This window comes from Anopheles stephensi, chromosome 3 (assembly GCF_013141755.1).
Source record: "Anopheles stephensi strain Indian chromosome 3, UCI_ANSTEP_V1.0, whole genome shotgun sequence".
NCBI classification, from domain to species: domain Eukaryota; kingdom Metazoa; phylum Arthropoda; class Insecta; order Diptera; family Culicidae; genus Anopheles; species Anopheles stephensi.
The window spans coordinates 68320005-68338332 of NC_050203.1; the positions used below are offsets into that span (position 1 = coordinate 68320005).

An 18328-nucleotide genomic window follows, 5' to 3' on the forward strand; every position below is an offset into this window, starting at 1 on the left:
AGGTGTCCCGGATGGGGAAGATTAACCGCATAAAACGTTTTTTTTTTTTGTTGGGTCGCTGCCCGTCGGGGATGGTTTTGTTGATCCGATGTTTAGATTTAATAGGATGCTTTGCACCGAGCAGGGTGCATCTCATGCCCTTTATCATGGTAATGGTGGGAATAGTTTCATCATTAGCAATAATTGTGCACCGTCGTGCATATAAGGGGGAAAAAACCGACCGGCTTGGATTCATATCATATCAGCACGGATTAGAGTAGGTGTTGAAAAACAGAAGCTATTAGATTTAAGTAACTTTTCTTGGTATAACGCATTTAGTATGCGAAAGCTGTCTGGCTTATGGAGCTTTATTGGAAAGTCTCATTACTAGTTTCTCAAAGGATAGCTCTTTAACTATAATTGCATACATTTAGGCGTTGTTGATAATCGTTGATATTACTCAGTAGAATACATTGATCTAGGGCTTACATTTAGAATTATCGTTTAAAACATGGATTGATTCGCTATAATTGTGATTTATTTGGCTTTTTTACAGGTATCGGTTCACTGCCATTGCGGTAGACCCTCAAATCAAAACGCCCGGTGGAAAAACGTACGATGTCATCTTTGTCGGTACAGGTAAGGTCACAAACAACCTGTTCAACCATTTATCTAGCGCGATATTTTGATTTTTCAGAAATTAGATTGTTTTTGGCAATTATTTACATTATTTTTGTCTTTCCACTTGATTTATCGTTTAAAATGAAAATTAATTCACTGTTCCAGTAAACTTTTAAAATCGCTTTCTTTGCTCCGATACCGTAGACTTCCATTCAACCAAAACCGCTTTAATCATTCATTCACAACATTCACTATTTTCCGCTTGCAGATCACGGCAAAATCCTCAAAACGGTTAACGCTGAATCGGCCGACTCGAACAAGAAGGTAACGTCGGTGGTGATCGAGGAAATCGATGCACTTCAAACGAACGAACCAATTCGGACGCTGGAAATCGTTCGGACGACCCAGTACGGTAAGCATCAACAAAAGCAGAAGAAGAGAAGAAACGGTGGAAAACTCTCGCCTCGCACTGCTACCCGTTGTTTCCATTCCGTGTGAAAAAGCTTTTCCCGAAGTGGGTAGTATAGTAGGCACAAAAAGAGAAGAGAAGCGTTTGCGTTGCTTGCTTTAACGCTTCCACGTTTGATCTAGTGATGAATGGTGTCGGTACTACGGAGCCAGCCAGTTGTGTCAGCTTTTGGTCAGTAGAAAAACATCGTCCAATTCAAATCGGTAGACACCGGGTGGTCCGATGGTGGGGACAAAACAGCGCTCAGCTGGAGCAACCTCATCGCTCAGCCAAGCCGAACCCTCACGCTGCGACGAGGCCTATTTGCATTTTTCCAATTTATTTTCCTTTCGTTGCCTAGTAGAACCGAAGAGCAATGAGAGGAGGATGATTTTCCGGGGCTTTCTTCAGTCGAAACCGGTCCGATTGTTTTTCCACGTGAGACTGTTCAGTTGTATAGTTGTGCGTGTGAGTGTGTGTGCTCAGTTGAATTGAAATTTTCACGCTGTGCTAACCTTTTACACGTTCGCACGAGCTGATTCAAACGACCCAGCGAGGACGCGGGCTGAGTTTTGAATCCGATCGGCCGGAAGAAAAGCAGGATAAACACTCACCGCCATCGCCCCGCAAGTGGGTCAGTTTTTGGGGCCAAAGCTTTCGTGGAAAAGCGCTACTTCGCTGTCCCGTGGGTAGTCGGGCTCTGTTTTCTCAAAGCAAATTCATCTCTCTCTGTCTCTCGCTCTCTGTCTTTGTTTCTCTGCCGCATGTTAATTCAATTTCGATTCGATGATGGAAAATCGCGGTCCGGCTGAAAACTCCGGTAGAGCGCTTCGCAAACAAAGCGAGCGAGACGCCGGTTGATGAGGGCACAAAGCAAATTCCGCAATGCCCCAAACGAGGTGGGCGGCAGAAATAAAACTGAACGGTTCCGATCGTTTCGCACACAATCGCACCCAGCCGTGTACACGTATTTGCCCAACATGCTGTTACGGTGCAATGTGTGCTCCTGGTGGCCGCAAAAGGCCACACAGGCAAGCGTGTGCGACCCGGAACGTGTGGCACAATTCGGGTTTTTGTTTCGTTTGCTCGGTTTGTCCTAGAAATAAAAGAAAATCCGTTGGCAGCGGTGGCGAGTGGCTACAGCAGTGGCTACATTGGAAAATTGTTTCCGGTAAAATTTCAGACCGTTCACTGCGCGTCGTCGTCCTCATCATCGACGTCATCATCATCGTCATCATCGGTCGTCCCATCATTTATTGGATGGTGCGACGTAGAGTATTGTGACTGGAACCCATGGGAGAGACTGCCGACGGGACAAACGGGCGCATGATTATCGTTGTCGTTCAAACCTCTCAAACAAAGGCAGCAGCAACAAAAAAAAAGAAGAAGAAGGCTCAACTAGGTCCGGTGGGAATTTCAATCCCCAAAAAGTAACAACTGGAGGATAAGAATTTTCCAATCGCTTTCCCACCCTGCATCCACTCCCTCCTGGCTTCGTTTTCTTTTCGAAGCAAAAGGTTTTATTAAATCGAGAAACAAACGATCGGTCAGGGGGCCTGGTGGAACGCACACGGTTAAGATAAGCCCAGAGCTAGCGTGAGCTAAAGCAAATTGAGGAAATCGATAGGTAGCAAAGATACGTTGACAGGCCCCGGACCGGCATTTTAGATCACATCGGAACGATAAAGCGAGCCCTTTTGCTGCTGCTGCTGCTGCTAATGCTCATCGGGCCTTTGTGTCCCGCTCTGTTCCACGTGCAGACTAATGATCGGCGGCCTAGTGGACGTCACGCTGATGACCACCCCGATTGACAGTGACGCAGTGTCGTCCGGTAGCGTCCGCATAGATAGATTGCTGCCACTGATTGCCACACGACGGTGAATAAAAAAGGACGTGCATTAAATGGCTATTGGCCAGCTCATTCGCTAAGCGGTGTGGCTTGATCTCTGGGGTTCAGGCTGTGAGAGATTTATCGATTTTTCGCTATATAACTGTGGTTTTGTTTGGAAACGGTTCATGAAGAACTTGAGATAAGCAGAGTACTTTCTCTGGTAAGGATTTTGCTTAAAAATGGGTATAAAATACTTATGATTTTGGATTTGAATCTTATCTGCATCGATATCTTGCAATAAGGATTGTTCATTCGAGGTAGATGCGAGTCGAGTAGATGCTGCGATGCTTCAGTAGGCCCCCGGTGGAGGAAATGACTTCCTGGAAGCATACACGAAATTTTGAACAAATAATTCCTTAATAATAAAGTTCGCCGGTCGACAAGTCTTTAAGGTCTCCTGGCTAGATAATGGCTATTGAACGAAAAGATTTCTTGGCCAATGTAATCCTTTGACAGACCAGGCCTTTTGGACATCGTGGGTCTCTTCAGACGAAGATCTCTCGAAACAGAGCAAGTCCCAGTGACAGCAAAGGACACTGTGAGGAGGAGACCCCTGACGGCGGCTTCCGAGAATGTTGTTCAAGAACATGGTCTGCAGCTTCTTAGTAGAGGACAACTTGTGTATCTACTTACAAGAATAAGTTATCCGAATTATCTCACTATTAGCCTGTAGTAACCGATACTTCGGGTATTCACATTGTCGCATCCAGATTTTTTTTTGTTTCCTCATTTAAATTCCACCAAAAGTAGACATCCGAACTTGTTGTAGCACTACACTTTTCAAACTAAAACATCTTCCCGGTACCGCTCTAGTGTCGAAACGGCCTAGCTCATTGCCGAGCAATTACCGGTTGGTCAAACAAAACTTTCGTTCATAATTTAATTGATGTTTACTGAGCAAAAACTCCGGGCAAAGAAAAAGGGCTCCGGGGAAGAATTCTTTCCCCAAGATGATATTCTTACCACGTTGCGCGAACGCACGTTCTTTTGCCAAAAACAGACAAGGTGCTACCTCAGCAGCAAGCAGGAGTCGATGTCTGGGACCCCCCTCTCGCCCTCCAGTTTTGACAGTTTTTGCTGCCGTATATAGTCGACGGCGAGAAGAGGGGAAAAAATACGCTCGACTTTTCAGCTCTTAAAAGACACATCAGCTTTTCTTAGCCGTCATTCGATCCTGTGAGTTCTTCACACGGGCACACGGAAGAAGCACGACGACCTGTGCGAACGAACTCATCATAATTAGGCAGTAATTGGAGTAAAGTTGTGAAGCCGACAGAGACCCTTGCTGGATAGAGGTACCGCGAGCATATAGGGTAGAGTGATGTTGCTTGTTTCGTTAGCTCATATCTGCTACCGGTACGACCAACTGAGCGGGATGCGGAATGTGTGTGTGTGTGTGCTTAGTCAGCGATGCACAAGATTGCGACTAGTGCTCATTATAAAAGTTTTGCGCATGAGAATCTTCTGTGTGTTTTTTGTGCGAAAAAGGAAGTAAGCATCGTTGCCTCTTATTAAAAAATAAGTAAAAAAAAACTTTTCATTTCTCCTGGTTTGTGAGATTGAATATGAAATGTGTAAAACTGGGATTCCTCTTGCGAAAGGTAACGAAATTGTCTTTGAGGAGGGGAAAAAATTAAATTTAAGTGCTCGTCTGCACGAACCCCTAACGAATTAAATAAACAAGTTTGTTTAATTAGAACATATTCAATTACAGTATTCCGTTCTGCTCAAACCCATTCCCCTTACAGTGATCCTCAAAACTCCATTCACCCCCATCGATAATAGCTGTCTACTAATCTATGTTTCGTTTTCATTTCTTTCCATACAATCCGTGCCCACCGACCGACCGACCCGGAATTCTCGACCGATCGCTCCACGTTCGCATATTAATGTGCAAATGTCCTGCGGGCAACGTGCACTACACCAAACGAACAAATGCTCGAATGTAATCAACTCACCCCCTTCGGCGGCGGCGGCGGCAAACGGACGACGGACAAACCATTGACAAAACAATGGTGTGTTACGAACAAACCTAAACAAACGAACCGGTTGCCCGTCGCTCCTACTCCAGACACACCCAAGGATGGCAGTTACGATGATGGAAAATTAATTATAGTCACCGATACGACCGTGCTGGCGATCAAATTGCACCGCTGCAGCAGTGAGAAGATAACAAGCTGCAGGTAATTAATGCATCCTCGGCACACATACGCCCATCGTCTTTCGGTGTATGGTGTGTTAGTACATGGCTACTGCGGCGAAAACATTCACCTTTCCTCCACTTTGCTGTTAACAAATCCTTATGAGAAATGATATACGACTAACCGGTAGGACAGCACACAAAAAAAGGATTCCTGAGTGGTGTACTTCCCGACCTAAAATTACGTTCCCTTAGGGTTCCTCTACGATCGATTTTAATTTCCAGCAGAGCTCATAGCGCTCCCCGGTCAATGTTTTCTTTTTAATCGTTTTTTCCTTCTCTCTTTCATCCGCCCAAACCACAGTGAGTGTGTAGCGCTGCAGGATCCGTACTGTGCGTGGGATAAAATTGTGGGCAAATGTCGGTCGCACGGTGCGCCCCGATGGTCGGAAGAGAACGTATTCTACCAGAGCGTAGCGACCGGCGATCACGCGGCCTGTCCGTCCGGCAAGATGGCAAAGGATGCAAACGTTGTCGAGCGGCAAGGATACCGAGGTACGTATGATGGTGGTGGTGCGTTGGTCGGTGCGAGCGGTCTCTGCCAATCGATCGAACAGAAACTTGTCATCGATGTCTTTAATTGGATTAGTGGTTGGTAGGACACTGGTAAACCGGTTACTGGAAACCAGCGGTACATGAAAGGGAAATCCGTGGGAATGTAGTTCGATGCGCTTAAAAGGGATGCTGACCCAGCTGCAGCGTAGTTAATGTGTACGATAATGAAACGGAGTGCAAAAAAGCCAGTTACCGAGCAATAAAATAAAACGAACATTAAAATATGTCGAAGAGTTCCGATGGAGCGGTCCGGTGGCCGAGGCGACAGCGGCGCCGGTCTTCACACGACAGAACCGGGGTTCAAATCCCATTCGGATCGCCGCCCCGTACGTAGGGCTGACTACTTTGCTACGGGTAAAACACAGAAAGCAGGAAAAGGCAGGCTCAGACCTCTCGAGGTTATAGTGCCAATGAAGAAGAACAAGGAGAAGAGTTCCGATATAAAAAGAAAATAGGATAATAAATAAGACACTAGGATATAAAACAGGTATGGCATTTTGTTGCCAATCTCGGACGTTGGGGTAAGTGTGCCACGGGGGCTTGCATTCCAAGGGAACAAAAGAGCCACATTGCATGGTAATCCTTGTCTCTTGATATAGCGTACCACATTTCATGTATGATAGTCCATTTTTCTCATTTGTGGCATGTATTTGGATTGGGTGCAATCTTATGATATTTCTGATCTAATATTCCATTGCAGAGGAAATTCTTTAATTCAACTGGTGTAACTGTCCGTCTTGTCCTTGTCTTAAAAAAGAATTCTGGGGTCCATTAATAGACCATAAAAGGTTACATACTTTCTTACCCCAAAATCCGCCAACAGTTAATTGTTTTCCTTATCTGCGCAATAACAGTAATCACAATCACCAATCGACGATTCATTACAATGAACTAAAGGAAAAGCAAAATCGAACTATAAATAACACCAGGACACTTTGTCGCTCTCTCCCTCTCTCCCTTTCTCACTTGCTTTCAGATCTAGAGTACGATCCACAGCGACCATTCCGAGATCAGCCGGCGGATAAGATTCAGTTCAATTCGGAGAACTACAACGACAAGGGACCGCAGATAACGCCCGATCTGATTAATGCCCAGTACACGGTGGAGACGCTCGTGATGGCCGTGCTGGCGGGTGCCATCTTTGCCCTGCTGGTCGGTTTCATTACCGGCTACTTCTGTGGCCGCCGGTGTCACAAGGACGAGGACGACAATCTACCCTATCCGGACACCGAGTACGAATATTTCGAGCAGCGCCAGAATGTTAATCGGTTAGTTATATCCAGAGAGAGAAAGAGGAAAAAAAAACCAAAATCGCATCGTTGTATCACTGTAATGTTATCCCTGCTTTCTTTGCTATCCGTTAGGATACAAGCCGAACCGAAGCTATTGCCGCAGGTGGAGGAAGTGACCTACGCCGAGCCTGTACTATTACCTCAACCGTCTAGTCAGAATAAGATGCAGCATTCGCCAAAAAATACGTTAAGAAAACCGATGGGTCATCATCATGGCGTCAACTCGGAAACGTTGTTCCAGGTAGGTTGCCAGCCGTACGATTTATGGTATGTTTTGGTACATAATTTGCCTTGCTTGTTTGCAGTTCCAACCGGACAACTACAATAATGCACGAGACAATTACCGAGGCCGAGACAACTTCGGCACCCTACGATCCCATCAGGTACGTTTGTCGAGCTGACGATCTTAAGCTGGTACATCTTAAACCCAAGAGGCCTGTAGAATTTACCACACGTTCATGCATAATGGCGGCGGGTGCATTCTTCGCAACGAGTTAAAAGAGTTTCATACTTTAGATCCTGCAGGCCATGATTCCTAAACACACATAAAAGACGCAGAAGCGGACTGATTGAATGCGAGCAAAACTATGCAGCCCAACTATTGCCTTCCCGCCAGCTTTTGCTAGCGCTACGGCTCCACGCGCGCCTCAGCTTGTGCGCACCGCTCTGACTAACGCATAATACCGCTGGTGCGCTGTTGCTATTTGGGCAATTTGCGTTTGTTACCGCTGTTACTTTTTCCCAGTTCTCGAAGGACTCAATTTCCATTTTCCGAACGAAATTACCTGTAATGTGCAAGAAGATGGTTAAAAGGAAAATAACTTTATAAAAACTCATTCAACACATCCACAAAAACACGCACACACACGCACACAAACATAATGTACCAAACCATACAAATCTGCTCCTAGGTAGATGCTGAACTTATCCTACCTAACTGTTCACTATTTACGTTTTATCTCTCGCTCTCTCTCTGTCTGTCCGTCTGTCCTTCTATATCTCACTCACTGAAACTCTCTCTCTCTCTCTTCTTTCTTTTTTCTCTTTCCCTGGGTTTCCCGCTTTCCCTTCGCGATACCGATATTTTCCAACAGGGTGATAATTATCGTCGCGGTGACGGATTTTCAACGACAAGAAGTGTCAAAAAAGTAGGTCCCGAAGCAAAACCGAACGGAGTGTTCCCGACCCCGGCCCTTTTTCTTTCGTACTATTATCAACCTAAAGTTTTAACCCCAACCCCTCCCGCCATAACTACTGTCCGTCGTCCGACCGTCCGTCACGGTCGGTCGAAAGCAAGATGGAAGACACGCAAGCGTTTTCTACAGTTTCTGTTAGAAGTGCTGCTGCTGCTGCTGCTGCTGTGGCCTCCATTGTTCCGTTGTCTGTGTGGCTTTTTTTTGCTGTTGTTTGCTGTTGTTTAATTCATCCAATATCACCCCACACACTCATACTTACACGCACTGGGAATGCGAATTAAGTCGTTTCAAAATTAAATCATCAAAAGCGCTATCACTCACTCCGATCACATTCGCTCATTCACTCATTCACCGTTGCCTCGATTTGCGCCTCACTTTTCTGTTGTTGTTCTTGTATTGCATCCGCACAGCAGCAATCACCAATATTAAACCAAGGCAGGGAAAAGCGCTACAGTCCAATTGTTTTATTATAACCCCCAATCGCCATTAACAAGCATTGATTGCAACAGCAGCTCCACCAGCAGTATTGGAGAGGGTGTTCCTTAATCGAATTTTCATTTCTTGCAAAATTGTATGGTTTTAATTGTGTTGTTGTGTGCCGGTGGGTTGTTGATTATGAAGTATTTCGTTTCATTTCGCCGTCCTTCTTGAATTGTTCCTGTTTCGCGCGTTTTTTTTTTCTGTTTTGCTCCGTTCGTGTTCTGTTTTCGTATCGCATTTCGGTTTTAAGGTGGGGGGGGGGGGGGTTTGTGCTTTGTGCGTTAATTTTCTTTGTTGTTGTGAAAAGGGCCCACCACCTTTTCCATGTTTATTTGCGCCGTTCTGCGCCGAAAAGCAGGGCAACAAAACCAAATGATCTCCCCCCGCAACTCCTTTTTTTTTGGTTGCGGGGCGTCTTTTGAACAGAAGAAACCAAGAAGCACAGAAGAAGTTTGAAATTCATTTTTTTGATTAATTTCTGCATGATCTGAAAATAAAAAGAAAGGCAATCTTTATTCTCACCAACTTTTGCTAACGCACTTCAATGTTTTCCATGTCAGACTGTTCAATGTATAATTTGTTTCATGGTTTCATTTTTCATCTGAACAAGATACAGGGTTTTCAGGTCAGTTCAACATAGCAACGCTACATGTCAATAGCATAAAACGCTAATCCGACATCGTACATACAAGTCAACCTCGTCAACCCTTCTCAACATGGAAAAAAACACAACAATGAGATCATGTAAAAGATCTCAACATAAACAAAATGAATCTAGCAGACTTATCTTTAGAAGTTAATCGAAGTTTTAAAATTCAAATCAGGCTCAAGTCTGTATAAATGCTCATCCCCCGCCCAACTTACGTGTACTCATTTTTGTTACTGAGTAACGCAAAAGGGTTTGTTTTTCAGACTTTTTACTTTAATTATTTATTTATTTATTATTTACAATTACTATAAATCAATACGGCTTCAAGCCGTCATAATTAAAAAATAAATAAATAAATAAAATAAATAAATAAATAATTGATTTAATAAACTTATTTATTAAAATATTTTTTTTAACCCAAATTTAATAAAAAAAATTTCAAAATTTTTGCTGAAATTTTACCTAAATTTATGGTATCTCAGTAGCTCATGTTTGTGTACACGTGTTGAGAAGCGTTAACAAGGTTGAATTGCATATACATTGTCGGTTTAGCGTTACATGCTGACGTATAGCGTTACAATATTGAACTGCCCTGAGTAACCCTGTATTTGATACAGTGCCTCAAACGAAAATTCGAACACCTCGAATTCGACACCATAACTCGGCTTAGCGGACTGTTTCAGCTTATTCCAGCTTTAAACAATCATGGTTTTCTATTCACATTTCTTTATAAAAATTGAAAACCAAAAAACCTTTTCGAAAAACCTAGAACAAATTGTTGAATGTTTTGTTATGCCGGAACTAAGCGTCAACAAATTCGAACCGCTGTACGATTTCATGGTGTTCGGATTTTTAGGTTACTTTCAAATCAATTGTTGTGTTCAAAAGAGAAATTTCTACCTTACTTGTGCTTTTCTGCTCAACCTCATCCGACGACACATTCAGCTACATCATTCGCCAACGTCATCTCCCAAACAACATCATCGCATTTTCTTTGTACAAAAGCCTATTGAAACTATCGCTAGCCGTTCTATAGTTTGTTCTGTGTTCGCTTTTCTTCTATGTGTTTAATGCTTGCGTACTTAAAATGTCCGTCCGTTTTACACGTTCATTGCTCTGCTCGCCTTCCAATTGAGTTATAATCGCTTTCTTTCATCCCTTCCCTGGAACACAAAATTTCATTTGATCCTGCTATTCCTACGTGCCGGCTGGAATGAACCACCAAGTGGCCATGGAACGATTGTCGCACCTTCCGAGGTGACAGTTAGTGCAGTGCTGCGTGTGCTAATGCCGGCTATTTTTCCCATTTTCCATTCACAGGTATATCTTTGAGACGGAAACGGGGCGGCTGAGACCAGCCAGGGACTGATCAATCAAAATATGGTAAATATCTATCTCGCGACGGAAGGGGATGTTTTTGTTCGATATTTCTGTATCGATATCCACACCCGTCCGCTGAAGGGTAGCGAAAGTATAATTAAAAAATAGCATTTCTATATAGGTCCTTAATTCAAACACTCGTAACAGAAGTCTCGGCCGTATGAAAAGGCAGCCGCCCCGACATGGTATGGGTAAGTAGCGTTGCCACCTCTCTGCAAAGTTCCATCGTGCATGGTCAGTCTAAGAACGACGCTTTATTTTCCCATTTCCAGTAACACAACATCGTTCCGACAGTCTACACCATTCCAGCTCCGGATCTTCCCCTGTCATGTCCAACAGTAGCTCTAGTCCTGCGCCTCCATCCAGCAGCCCCAGCCCACAGGAGAGCCCTAAGAACTGCAGCTACATCTACCGGGATTGATTAAGAAACGTGCCCCAGCAGCAGCAGCAGCAGCAGCAGCAGCAGCAGCATCAACAACAGCAGCAGCAGCAGCAGCAGCTGCAACATCATTCCGCAGCGACGACGAGCAAATCCTATCCGGCACTCGTCGTCCTCGACAGTGATGCCGCGGCTGGTGGCGATGGTGGTATACTTTACCCTTCTGGCAACAGCAACTTTGGCCATGCCGTCCCACACGGTACTACTAGTCAGCAGCACAACTACACACTCTGCTACCCTCACTATCCACCTCCTTCCCCTTCGGCGGGCGCACCGGGCTATTCTGGCTCGTCGGCCCCAAACCCGGCCACCGTGATGGTACCGCGATCCGCCTCTCCCCTGGCCAGCAGTTCGCGTACGCACACGCACACGGTACTCCTCAACAGCACAAACAGCAGCGGCAACGATACGACTAAGAAACTGAACCGCCTTTCCACTTCCTCCTCGCTATCGATCATCACACCACCTACGACACCGAAGCGGCCGGGCGGTAGCCACCGTACAGCGGCGGCCGGAACGGGCAGCGGTTCCACCGGTCGCCTGAAGATGGCACTGAGTGCGTCGTTGGCGCACAACTTCAACCAAAAGCTGGCCAACCTGAACGATAAGTGGAACGACTTCAGTTTCCTGCTGCTTCATAAGGCAGGCGGTGGTGCGAGCACGGGCAATGCGACCGGTGGTGCCAGCGGGCGCACGAACGCGCGTAACGATTCGTACCACTCGATCGAATCTGCCGTCACGTGTACGGCGGCTGACTTCGAGGCGGGCAATTTCTATCATCGCGAAAGCGAATCCGAAAGCAATCACGAATTCCGTACCACCCACCAGCAGCAGCAGCAGCAGCAGCAGCAGCGTGAACCGTCCGGAGGCCGCTCGATGGCCGGACCATCCGCGAGCCGATCGCGCGATCAACGTCAGCGCAAACCAAGACTGCGCACGTCACGCCGAAACATTGCCAGCGGCGATCCGAAGGAGTTCGACATGCTTGTCCTAAAACCCATCGACACGGCAGATGATGATAATGAGAGTTTTTAAGGGAGTTTGGTTAACCGTTTGGTGTTGAGAGAGGGGTGAAAGCACACAAAGCAGATGAATGGGGGGGAGAAAGTGGTGGAAAGGGTGGAAGGACACGCAAAACAATACACAAACAAAAACCCGTTAGAGCACGATGGACGGTTCGATGATGGGGCATAGGATTGGGTTAGGCTTAGCTCGTTCGTGTAGATAGCATTCAATTGGGTTTTTTTCCCAAGCGGGAGATAGCGATTAAAGATTTAGTTTAGTTTAAGAAAATGGAGTAATGGAGATTTAACTTCAGTTTCCCATTACAAACCAGTGAAGGGGGATCATTGCGTTGCACGTAAGCAAATCACAAGTTAGCCAAACTTATCACCTCAAGCTTATAGTTTCTAATGGAAAAGTGTTGATTTCAGTTCGTTTGATTTCAAACAGTTCTTTCAGTAGGATAACATTACAAGGTTTTTTGAGATAAACGGGGGGCAAAAATACTGAACCAGTTCTACAGAATACAGAAAAGGCTTCATATTTTGCTAGTACATCTCAAAGAATCCCGCAGTTTGCTCATCAAGAGTCTAATTTACCATACCAAACCAGCAAACACATGAACTTACACGGCTGTAGCAAACATACATTGCATGCACAGCCTTTTTTCCTTTTCAATTTCATTTCTAATCGATTTCAGTGTGAAGCCAACGGCTTTGAGGCGCAACCATATTATTGCAAAAAAACGTTAGTATTTGTTTTGTTTTTGTAGTTTTATAAAAAAAATTAAACAATTTGTTTCTTACTCTTTTATCACCCGCAAACTGTGAGACTTCATTTGAAGAGAAAGGTTGGCGCATCATTACGTTGAGATTTCCGTCCGTGTTGAGTACGGTTATAAGTGTGGTGGAACACAAAAGCCTGAGAAATCTGTAACGGTTCAACCATTATTAGTGCTGTTACGAACGCGTCTAATCCCAACGCAGTGCAGCAAATGCAACCAACCAATTGGGGTAGATATTGTTTAAAGCAAACCCTCTTTAAGCGGGCCTTACAGACATGACGCAAGGAACAAAATTTATTATTATCTTTATGAAGGATTGATTTGCAATAAGTTAGGTGATGGCCAGCGATGGCTGCAAGTAAAAAGGTGAACAACAATTACAGCCGAATCTCAATAGGAATGTTTAAAATAAGGTTGAGAAAGACTGCAGATACCGCAACAGCCCAAATAATTATTCCAACGACGAGCAAATACTCTGCCCTACAGCTGACACTCTCTACCGTAGCAAAGAAAAAAAAGGGTTTAAAAGGGGGGAAAGAAGGAAGAAAAAAACTTGTGATGTAAATGTTTTGTCTTCAGTTTCTGTAACATTCATTCGTTTGTCTTATAGTAGTAGCTTTAATCCACCCAAACCGTGCTATAATAGTTTCACAATACAGGGGTACTTTTTTTTGGTTTACTTTATTAGTTTATTCACATTTTAGTTACGGTTCATAGGTTTGCAATTGATTTAGTTTCGTACTCACAAACGATTGTAAGGGGAGAAGATACTTTCCAATTAAGTGCTAGCACGAGTGTCTCCATAAATTCATATTTATTGTAGGCTCTTAAACAAATAAATATTATTTTTTATAAAACTGCTTTTACTTTTTTATTATTTTATTTGTGTTAATAATTTTATTTCGTAACCTTTTTGTTTTGTTTTACAGGTTATAACCCTTAAAAGCACTCGCCCCTTTTCACTGCTCCAACATCGAATCGTTCTGCGGCTTGTGTTGCTGTGTGCCCGATTTCGAATCACGGAGGTCGTCGCAAAACTGTATACCCATTAACTATAGGAAACTACACTAACTTTTACTCGGATACACAAACAGACACACACACACACGCAAAACGTCAATTCCAAAACTATTCTGTCACAGTGACAGGCATCGAGCGCGAGATACGCATGGGTAAGGGACAGCCCAATTAAGGTAAAGGAAGGAAGGTCGATTTGAAGTGAGCGAGGAACGCGTGTGCTACGGCTTCACGTCTGCTCGGTGGCGACGCAAGGGACAAAGGCTTGAAACAGTTGGACCGACTGGGGGGGGAGGAAGAACAACGGAACGGTGCAAGGTATTTTCTCCTTGCAGTCAGCATCTAATTATACATATATAAATATATATACAGACATTAGATATAATCGATAGGTAGTTACACTAGCAAATAGCCACCATGTAAGCCTAGTCACATACAACAACAACAACAAAACGTTACATCTTTTGCTCGAGTAGACAAATTTCCAAACCAAACACACATTCTTCATGCAGGTAGTAGGTGTACATACAGCTAACCCTTAGAAAGGCCACGATGGTAGGACGGTTTACACAGTGCCATCGGCTGGGAGTCAGAGTCAGCCAGCAACTTTCACGATGGTTCAATGCGATAGAGCGATAGGTCTTATTAGTACTAGCGTTAGCAGTGGCGAGGTAGCGCCCACATTCTGCTCATTTACTTATAAACACACACACACACAAAAACAAAAACGCTAACAAAAATCGAATCGAAAGGAAGGAAGTGATGATACTGAACTCTTACTAAATACTAATTCCAACATTTACGAGTAGTGTAGAAAACGATAAACAAAATGATTAAACATTAGCCGAAACAAAGGCCCCCCGAACAGACACTGCTTGGGGGACGCTGCCCGCCACAGTACAGTCACTTGGAACAACGGAGACTCTATTGCCTAGAAGCCCCCAAAAACACGTGGGGAGCATATAAGCGCGACAAACAAAAAATCACGTTACGTTAGCTTCCAACAACAAAATACTCACGATCCAACAACACTATTGTAGAGTAGTAGCGTAAGAGGAAAAAGAAAGAGTGGAGAAAAACTGTTACAAAAACCAGCACGGCAAGGGGAGAAAAATGGTTTGAACACGAGCAAACAAAAAAAGAAAAATCCAGAACCGTAAAAGACTGACATTATAAGTGGGAAGCGTAAGCGGTGAACTATTAATGACAAGTGTACAAGCAATCTCGGTGGGAAAACAGAAGAGAGGCGAGCCACGAACCACGGTCGTACGATCGTCGGGTGATGAAGCGAACCGAAAGCCATCATCCCATCATCAACCAGATAGGGAGGGAAAAACGCAAACACAAAAATCGGCGGAAGATCTGTACATAGAACTACGTTTTCGTTTGCCACCCAATATTTGCCATCATTCCGCATTATCAAAACTGTGCACACAAATGATACGATCTGGACGATCGCCAGATCCAGAAGGGTGAAGCAAGTTGAGCTAACAAAATTAAAGTTTAAATGTGAGATTTGAGTTTAAAGTTTCTGGTAAGCAAGTTAATCAGGTTTTGATAGGCGAATGTGTGTGTGTGTGTGCGAGGGGAAAGAATGTCTTCTAACGATGCGACACAACTCAACCGAAAACAACGCCGCAGTTGTTTGTGGCATGTGGCATTGGCAGGGATAGGGAGCAAGGCAGGAAAAACATGCGAAAAATGATTAAACGTTAACGTTCCAAGCCAGGTTAACCTGAGCCAATAACGGCAGCTTCAATTTTTCGGTTACTGGAGGTCACATGGCAGGACCGTGGTTCAAATCCCATCCAGATCGCCTGCCCGTATGGCAGACAGCCCCGTAAATGGCAGACAGAGTGGCCGGTCTTCACATGACAACACCGGGGTTCTAATCCCATCCGGGCGTTCCCCAGGAGTGAGGACTAATTACCCGGCTACGGGGTATCATTAAGTATAATAAGCCAGTAATGGCAGACATGACCTAAGAGGTCGTTAGGCCAAGCAAGAAGAAGAAAAAGAAATGGACCCAGAAGGATTACGGTTTAGATGTCATCTGGTCCCAGTTTGAATCGAATTGAAAAATTTCTACGGAAATAACCTAAGCGAGGCGGTTATACGGGAAGTGGATGTCCAATGGCGCCAAACATTTAAAAATCAGAAAACTTGATACGCTACGCTCCATCCAGAAACTGGCCAGCGAATTTGCCGACCATTCAGAACAATCTATGCCAAACATATTCAAAGAATCCTTACAAAGGATAGGCATGTTCTGCGATAAGCTGTTGAGTATTGAGGATGTGTCCAACTTCCACACAGATTGCTTGCATGGAAAATTCCAGTCAAACTTGTTATCCCGAAAATTGGCTTGGTGGCCTCCAACGTGTCATCCTGTTCTGAAGATCGTGAGGAAATAGGCCGATATTTCGGAGTTTTGATGGACCAGGTATTTCCCTTTGGTGGAGGCCGGGATCTTCTCAGAAGATCAAAACGATGTTCTTCTTCAGGATAGGGAGCTTCTTGAAGGTTAGATATCTTGAAGTTTTGGCAGGCCCGACCTGTTTGAGGGTTGTAAAATGGTTATTTGGGAAGCATGAACTTATTAAATACTTCGGCCTTGTTTGAAGATCTTTACATGATCTTTGAGATGTGAGCAGAAGTCTCTTAGTAACGTGCGTTTGTCCGTCAATGTCAAAGGACTACCTTCAAAAGACTTGTGTCTGATTAGGTGTTGAGAAGCGACACTTCGCTTTTTTTCCTGCCTTGTCCCTCGAAGAAGGCATACTTACACTACCACGGCGGCAGTATAACGCTTGACGATATATAGTATTAAAAAAGACACACACACATACACACGCTAGCATTTCGTAAGTGAAAAGTTGTAAAAAGTACAAAAAATCGAAAAAAGTCAACCATACTAGGGATATATGATACCTACCAACGCATATTTAAAACTACTAGCGTCGGGTACTGTAAGCAGCAGTAGCAGTAGTAGTAGTAGTAGTTACGACATCGTAACGCAAAGGCGTTACGAAACGTTAGCGAAAGGGAAAAGAGTAACAATATAACGCTTCCCGAACGGAATTATTGTGTTCCCAGTTTTTTTCTTCTGTTTGTTGTCTCATTTCCTTCGCATCTTGTTCGGCGTACACAAACAAGTTAATCGAATGAGAGTGCGTTTAGTGAACGAGGAAATGAATAATTCTTTCTTTGTCCAGGATACAGGTTTTAGTGTGTAATGGGGAATGGAATGTGGAAGCAAAGGGGAAGAAAGTTTGATCGCTTTACTAGGGTTTAAGTGCGTTTTCCCGATCTTTCCGGTTTGTTTGTTTTTTTGCCGTTGGTCCCATTTGGCCTGTGTACATAGGAGAATACTTTACAATACTGCGCACACACATATACATATATATTTAAAACAAACTATTTAACACGCAAAACCCGAACGGAAAAGGAAAAATTTATAATTATAGTCATTCTTCACTATTCACACCCGACCATCAGATGCATGTAAAGTTGTTAATGTTTGGTTAAAAAAAAGAAAAGCCTTTTTGAATTACTCTATAATGCTGAAAAAAAACATTAAAGATAAAGCTTGGTGATACGGTTTAATTTTTGGCGTGTGCACGAGGGAAGCAATCGGGAAGAGAAGCTACACTCACATATTACATTACGAAACATTATTGATACAAACTAGTGGATAAATCGTTTGCTAGTTTCATAGGACGTTTCCCCATTTTGCTTTCCTTCACTTCACACCGGTGAGCATAGATTTCCGGCTCCGTTTCGATGGTGCACGAACGCGACAAATGGAGCGTATCGGATATGGAGTGTTTTTTTCTCCGGTGGGGGAAAGCAAACCGCGCCAGCAACTTACTCTCAACTCATATATTCATATACATAGATAAATTAGACCTACGTTAAGCAAACGGATTGCGCCCCTCGCCCCGGGGACTGTATGGCAAGGTTCCCTTTTTTCCTCCTACCAACGATGCGTTTTCATTAGTTTTCAGACCGTTTTTTCCTTCCTTAAGCGAAAGCTTTATTAAAGTCTTGAGTTTTTTGGGGAAAAGAGAACCACAATCTATTTACTATAATCGCTCCGAATAATTATGGCACAATATGCAGGCTGCTGGTGAATACTAGAACACAGGGAATTGCTTTCATTCATGGACAGAGAACCTTTTCCTTTTCAAGAAGCAAGAGAGACATCACAGAGTAAGAAGGAAAATCATGTTGAAGCGTTGACTGTGCCATTCAGAAGGAGGAACCCATTTAAAATAGTAGTTCAACTTGCTCCTCCAGCCGAAGTACTATAAACGAACCATCAAAACGTCCCTACGAAATGAGTATATTTACTGCACAAAAAAAGGGAAATAAAGCAGTAGCTCGAAGTGAATA

The 18328-nt window shown here is 44.0% G+C and overlaps 2 protein-coding genes across 11 annotated transcripts in view; both read left to right on the forward strand.

The window, feature by feature from the left end:
* The window catches only part of LOC118512724 (semaphorin-1A), a 154291-nt gene extending 143250 nt beyond the window's left edge, over positions 1 to 11041 (forward strand). For 7 of the 10 annotated variants that reach the window (XM_036057579.1, XM_036057576.1, XM_036057572.1 and 4 more), the window contains 11 exons: positions 536 to 618; positions 869 to 1012; positions 5011 to 5122; positions 5444 to 5634; positions 6671 to 6962; positions 7059 to 7227; positions 7292 to 7369; positions 8081 to 8134; positions 10632 to 10694; positions 10813 to 10882; positions 10964 to 11035. In XM_036057579.1, the coding sequence (XP_035913472.1) occupies positions 536 to 618; positions 869 to 1012; positions 5011 to 5122; positions 5444 to 5634; positions 6671 to 6962; positions 7059 to 7227; positions 7292 to 7369; positions 8081 to 8134; positions 10632 to 10643 (1135 nt within the window). In that variant the 3' untranslated portion in view covers positions 10644 to 10694; positions 10813 to 10882; positions 10964 to 11035. Of the gene's footprint in view, positions 1 to 535; positions 619 to 868; positions 1013 to 5010; positions 5123 to 5443; positions 5635 to 6670; positions 6963 to 7058; positions 7228 to 7291; positions 7370 to 8080; positions 8135 to 10631; positions 10695 to 10799; positions 10883 to 10963 lie in introns of all 10 variants that reach the window. The other 3 variants (XM_036057574.1, XM_036057581.1, XM_036057580.1) reach the window with 3 other exon arrangements.
* On the forward strand, positions 10874 to 17560 carry LOC118510029 (probable serine/threonine-protein kinase DDB_G0267686). The gene is made up of 3 exons (XM_036051417.1): positions 10874 to 10882; positions 10986 to 11029; positions 11118 to 17560. Exons 1-3 carry the CDS (start codon positions 10874 to 10876, stop codon positions 12163 to 12165), a joined length of 1101 nt encoding a protein of 366 aa, XP_035907310.1. The 3' UTR covers positions 12166 to 17560.
* Positions 17561 to 18328: the final 768 nt, after the last annotated feature.

Coding starts and splice junctions, on each gene's coding strand:
- LOC118510029 (XM_036051417.1), top strand. Junction 11,030..11,117: donor TTCCCCTGTCATGTCCAACA/GTAGCTCTAGTC, acceptor GGATTGATTAAG/AAACGTGCCCCAGCAGCAGC.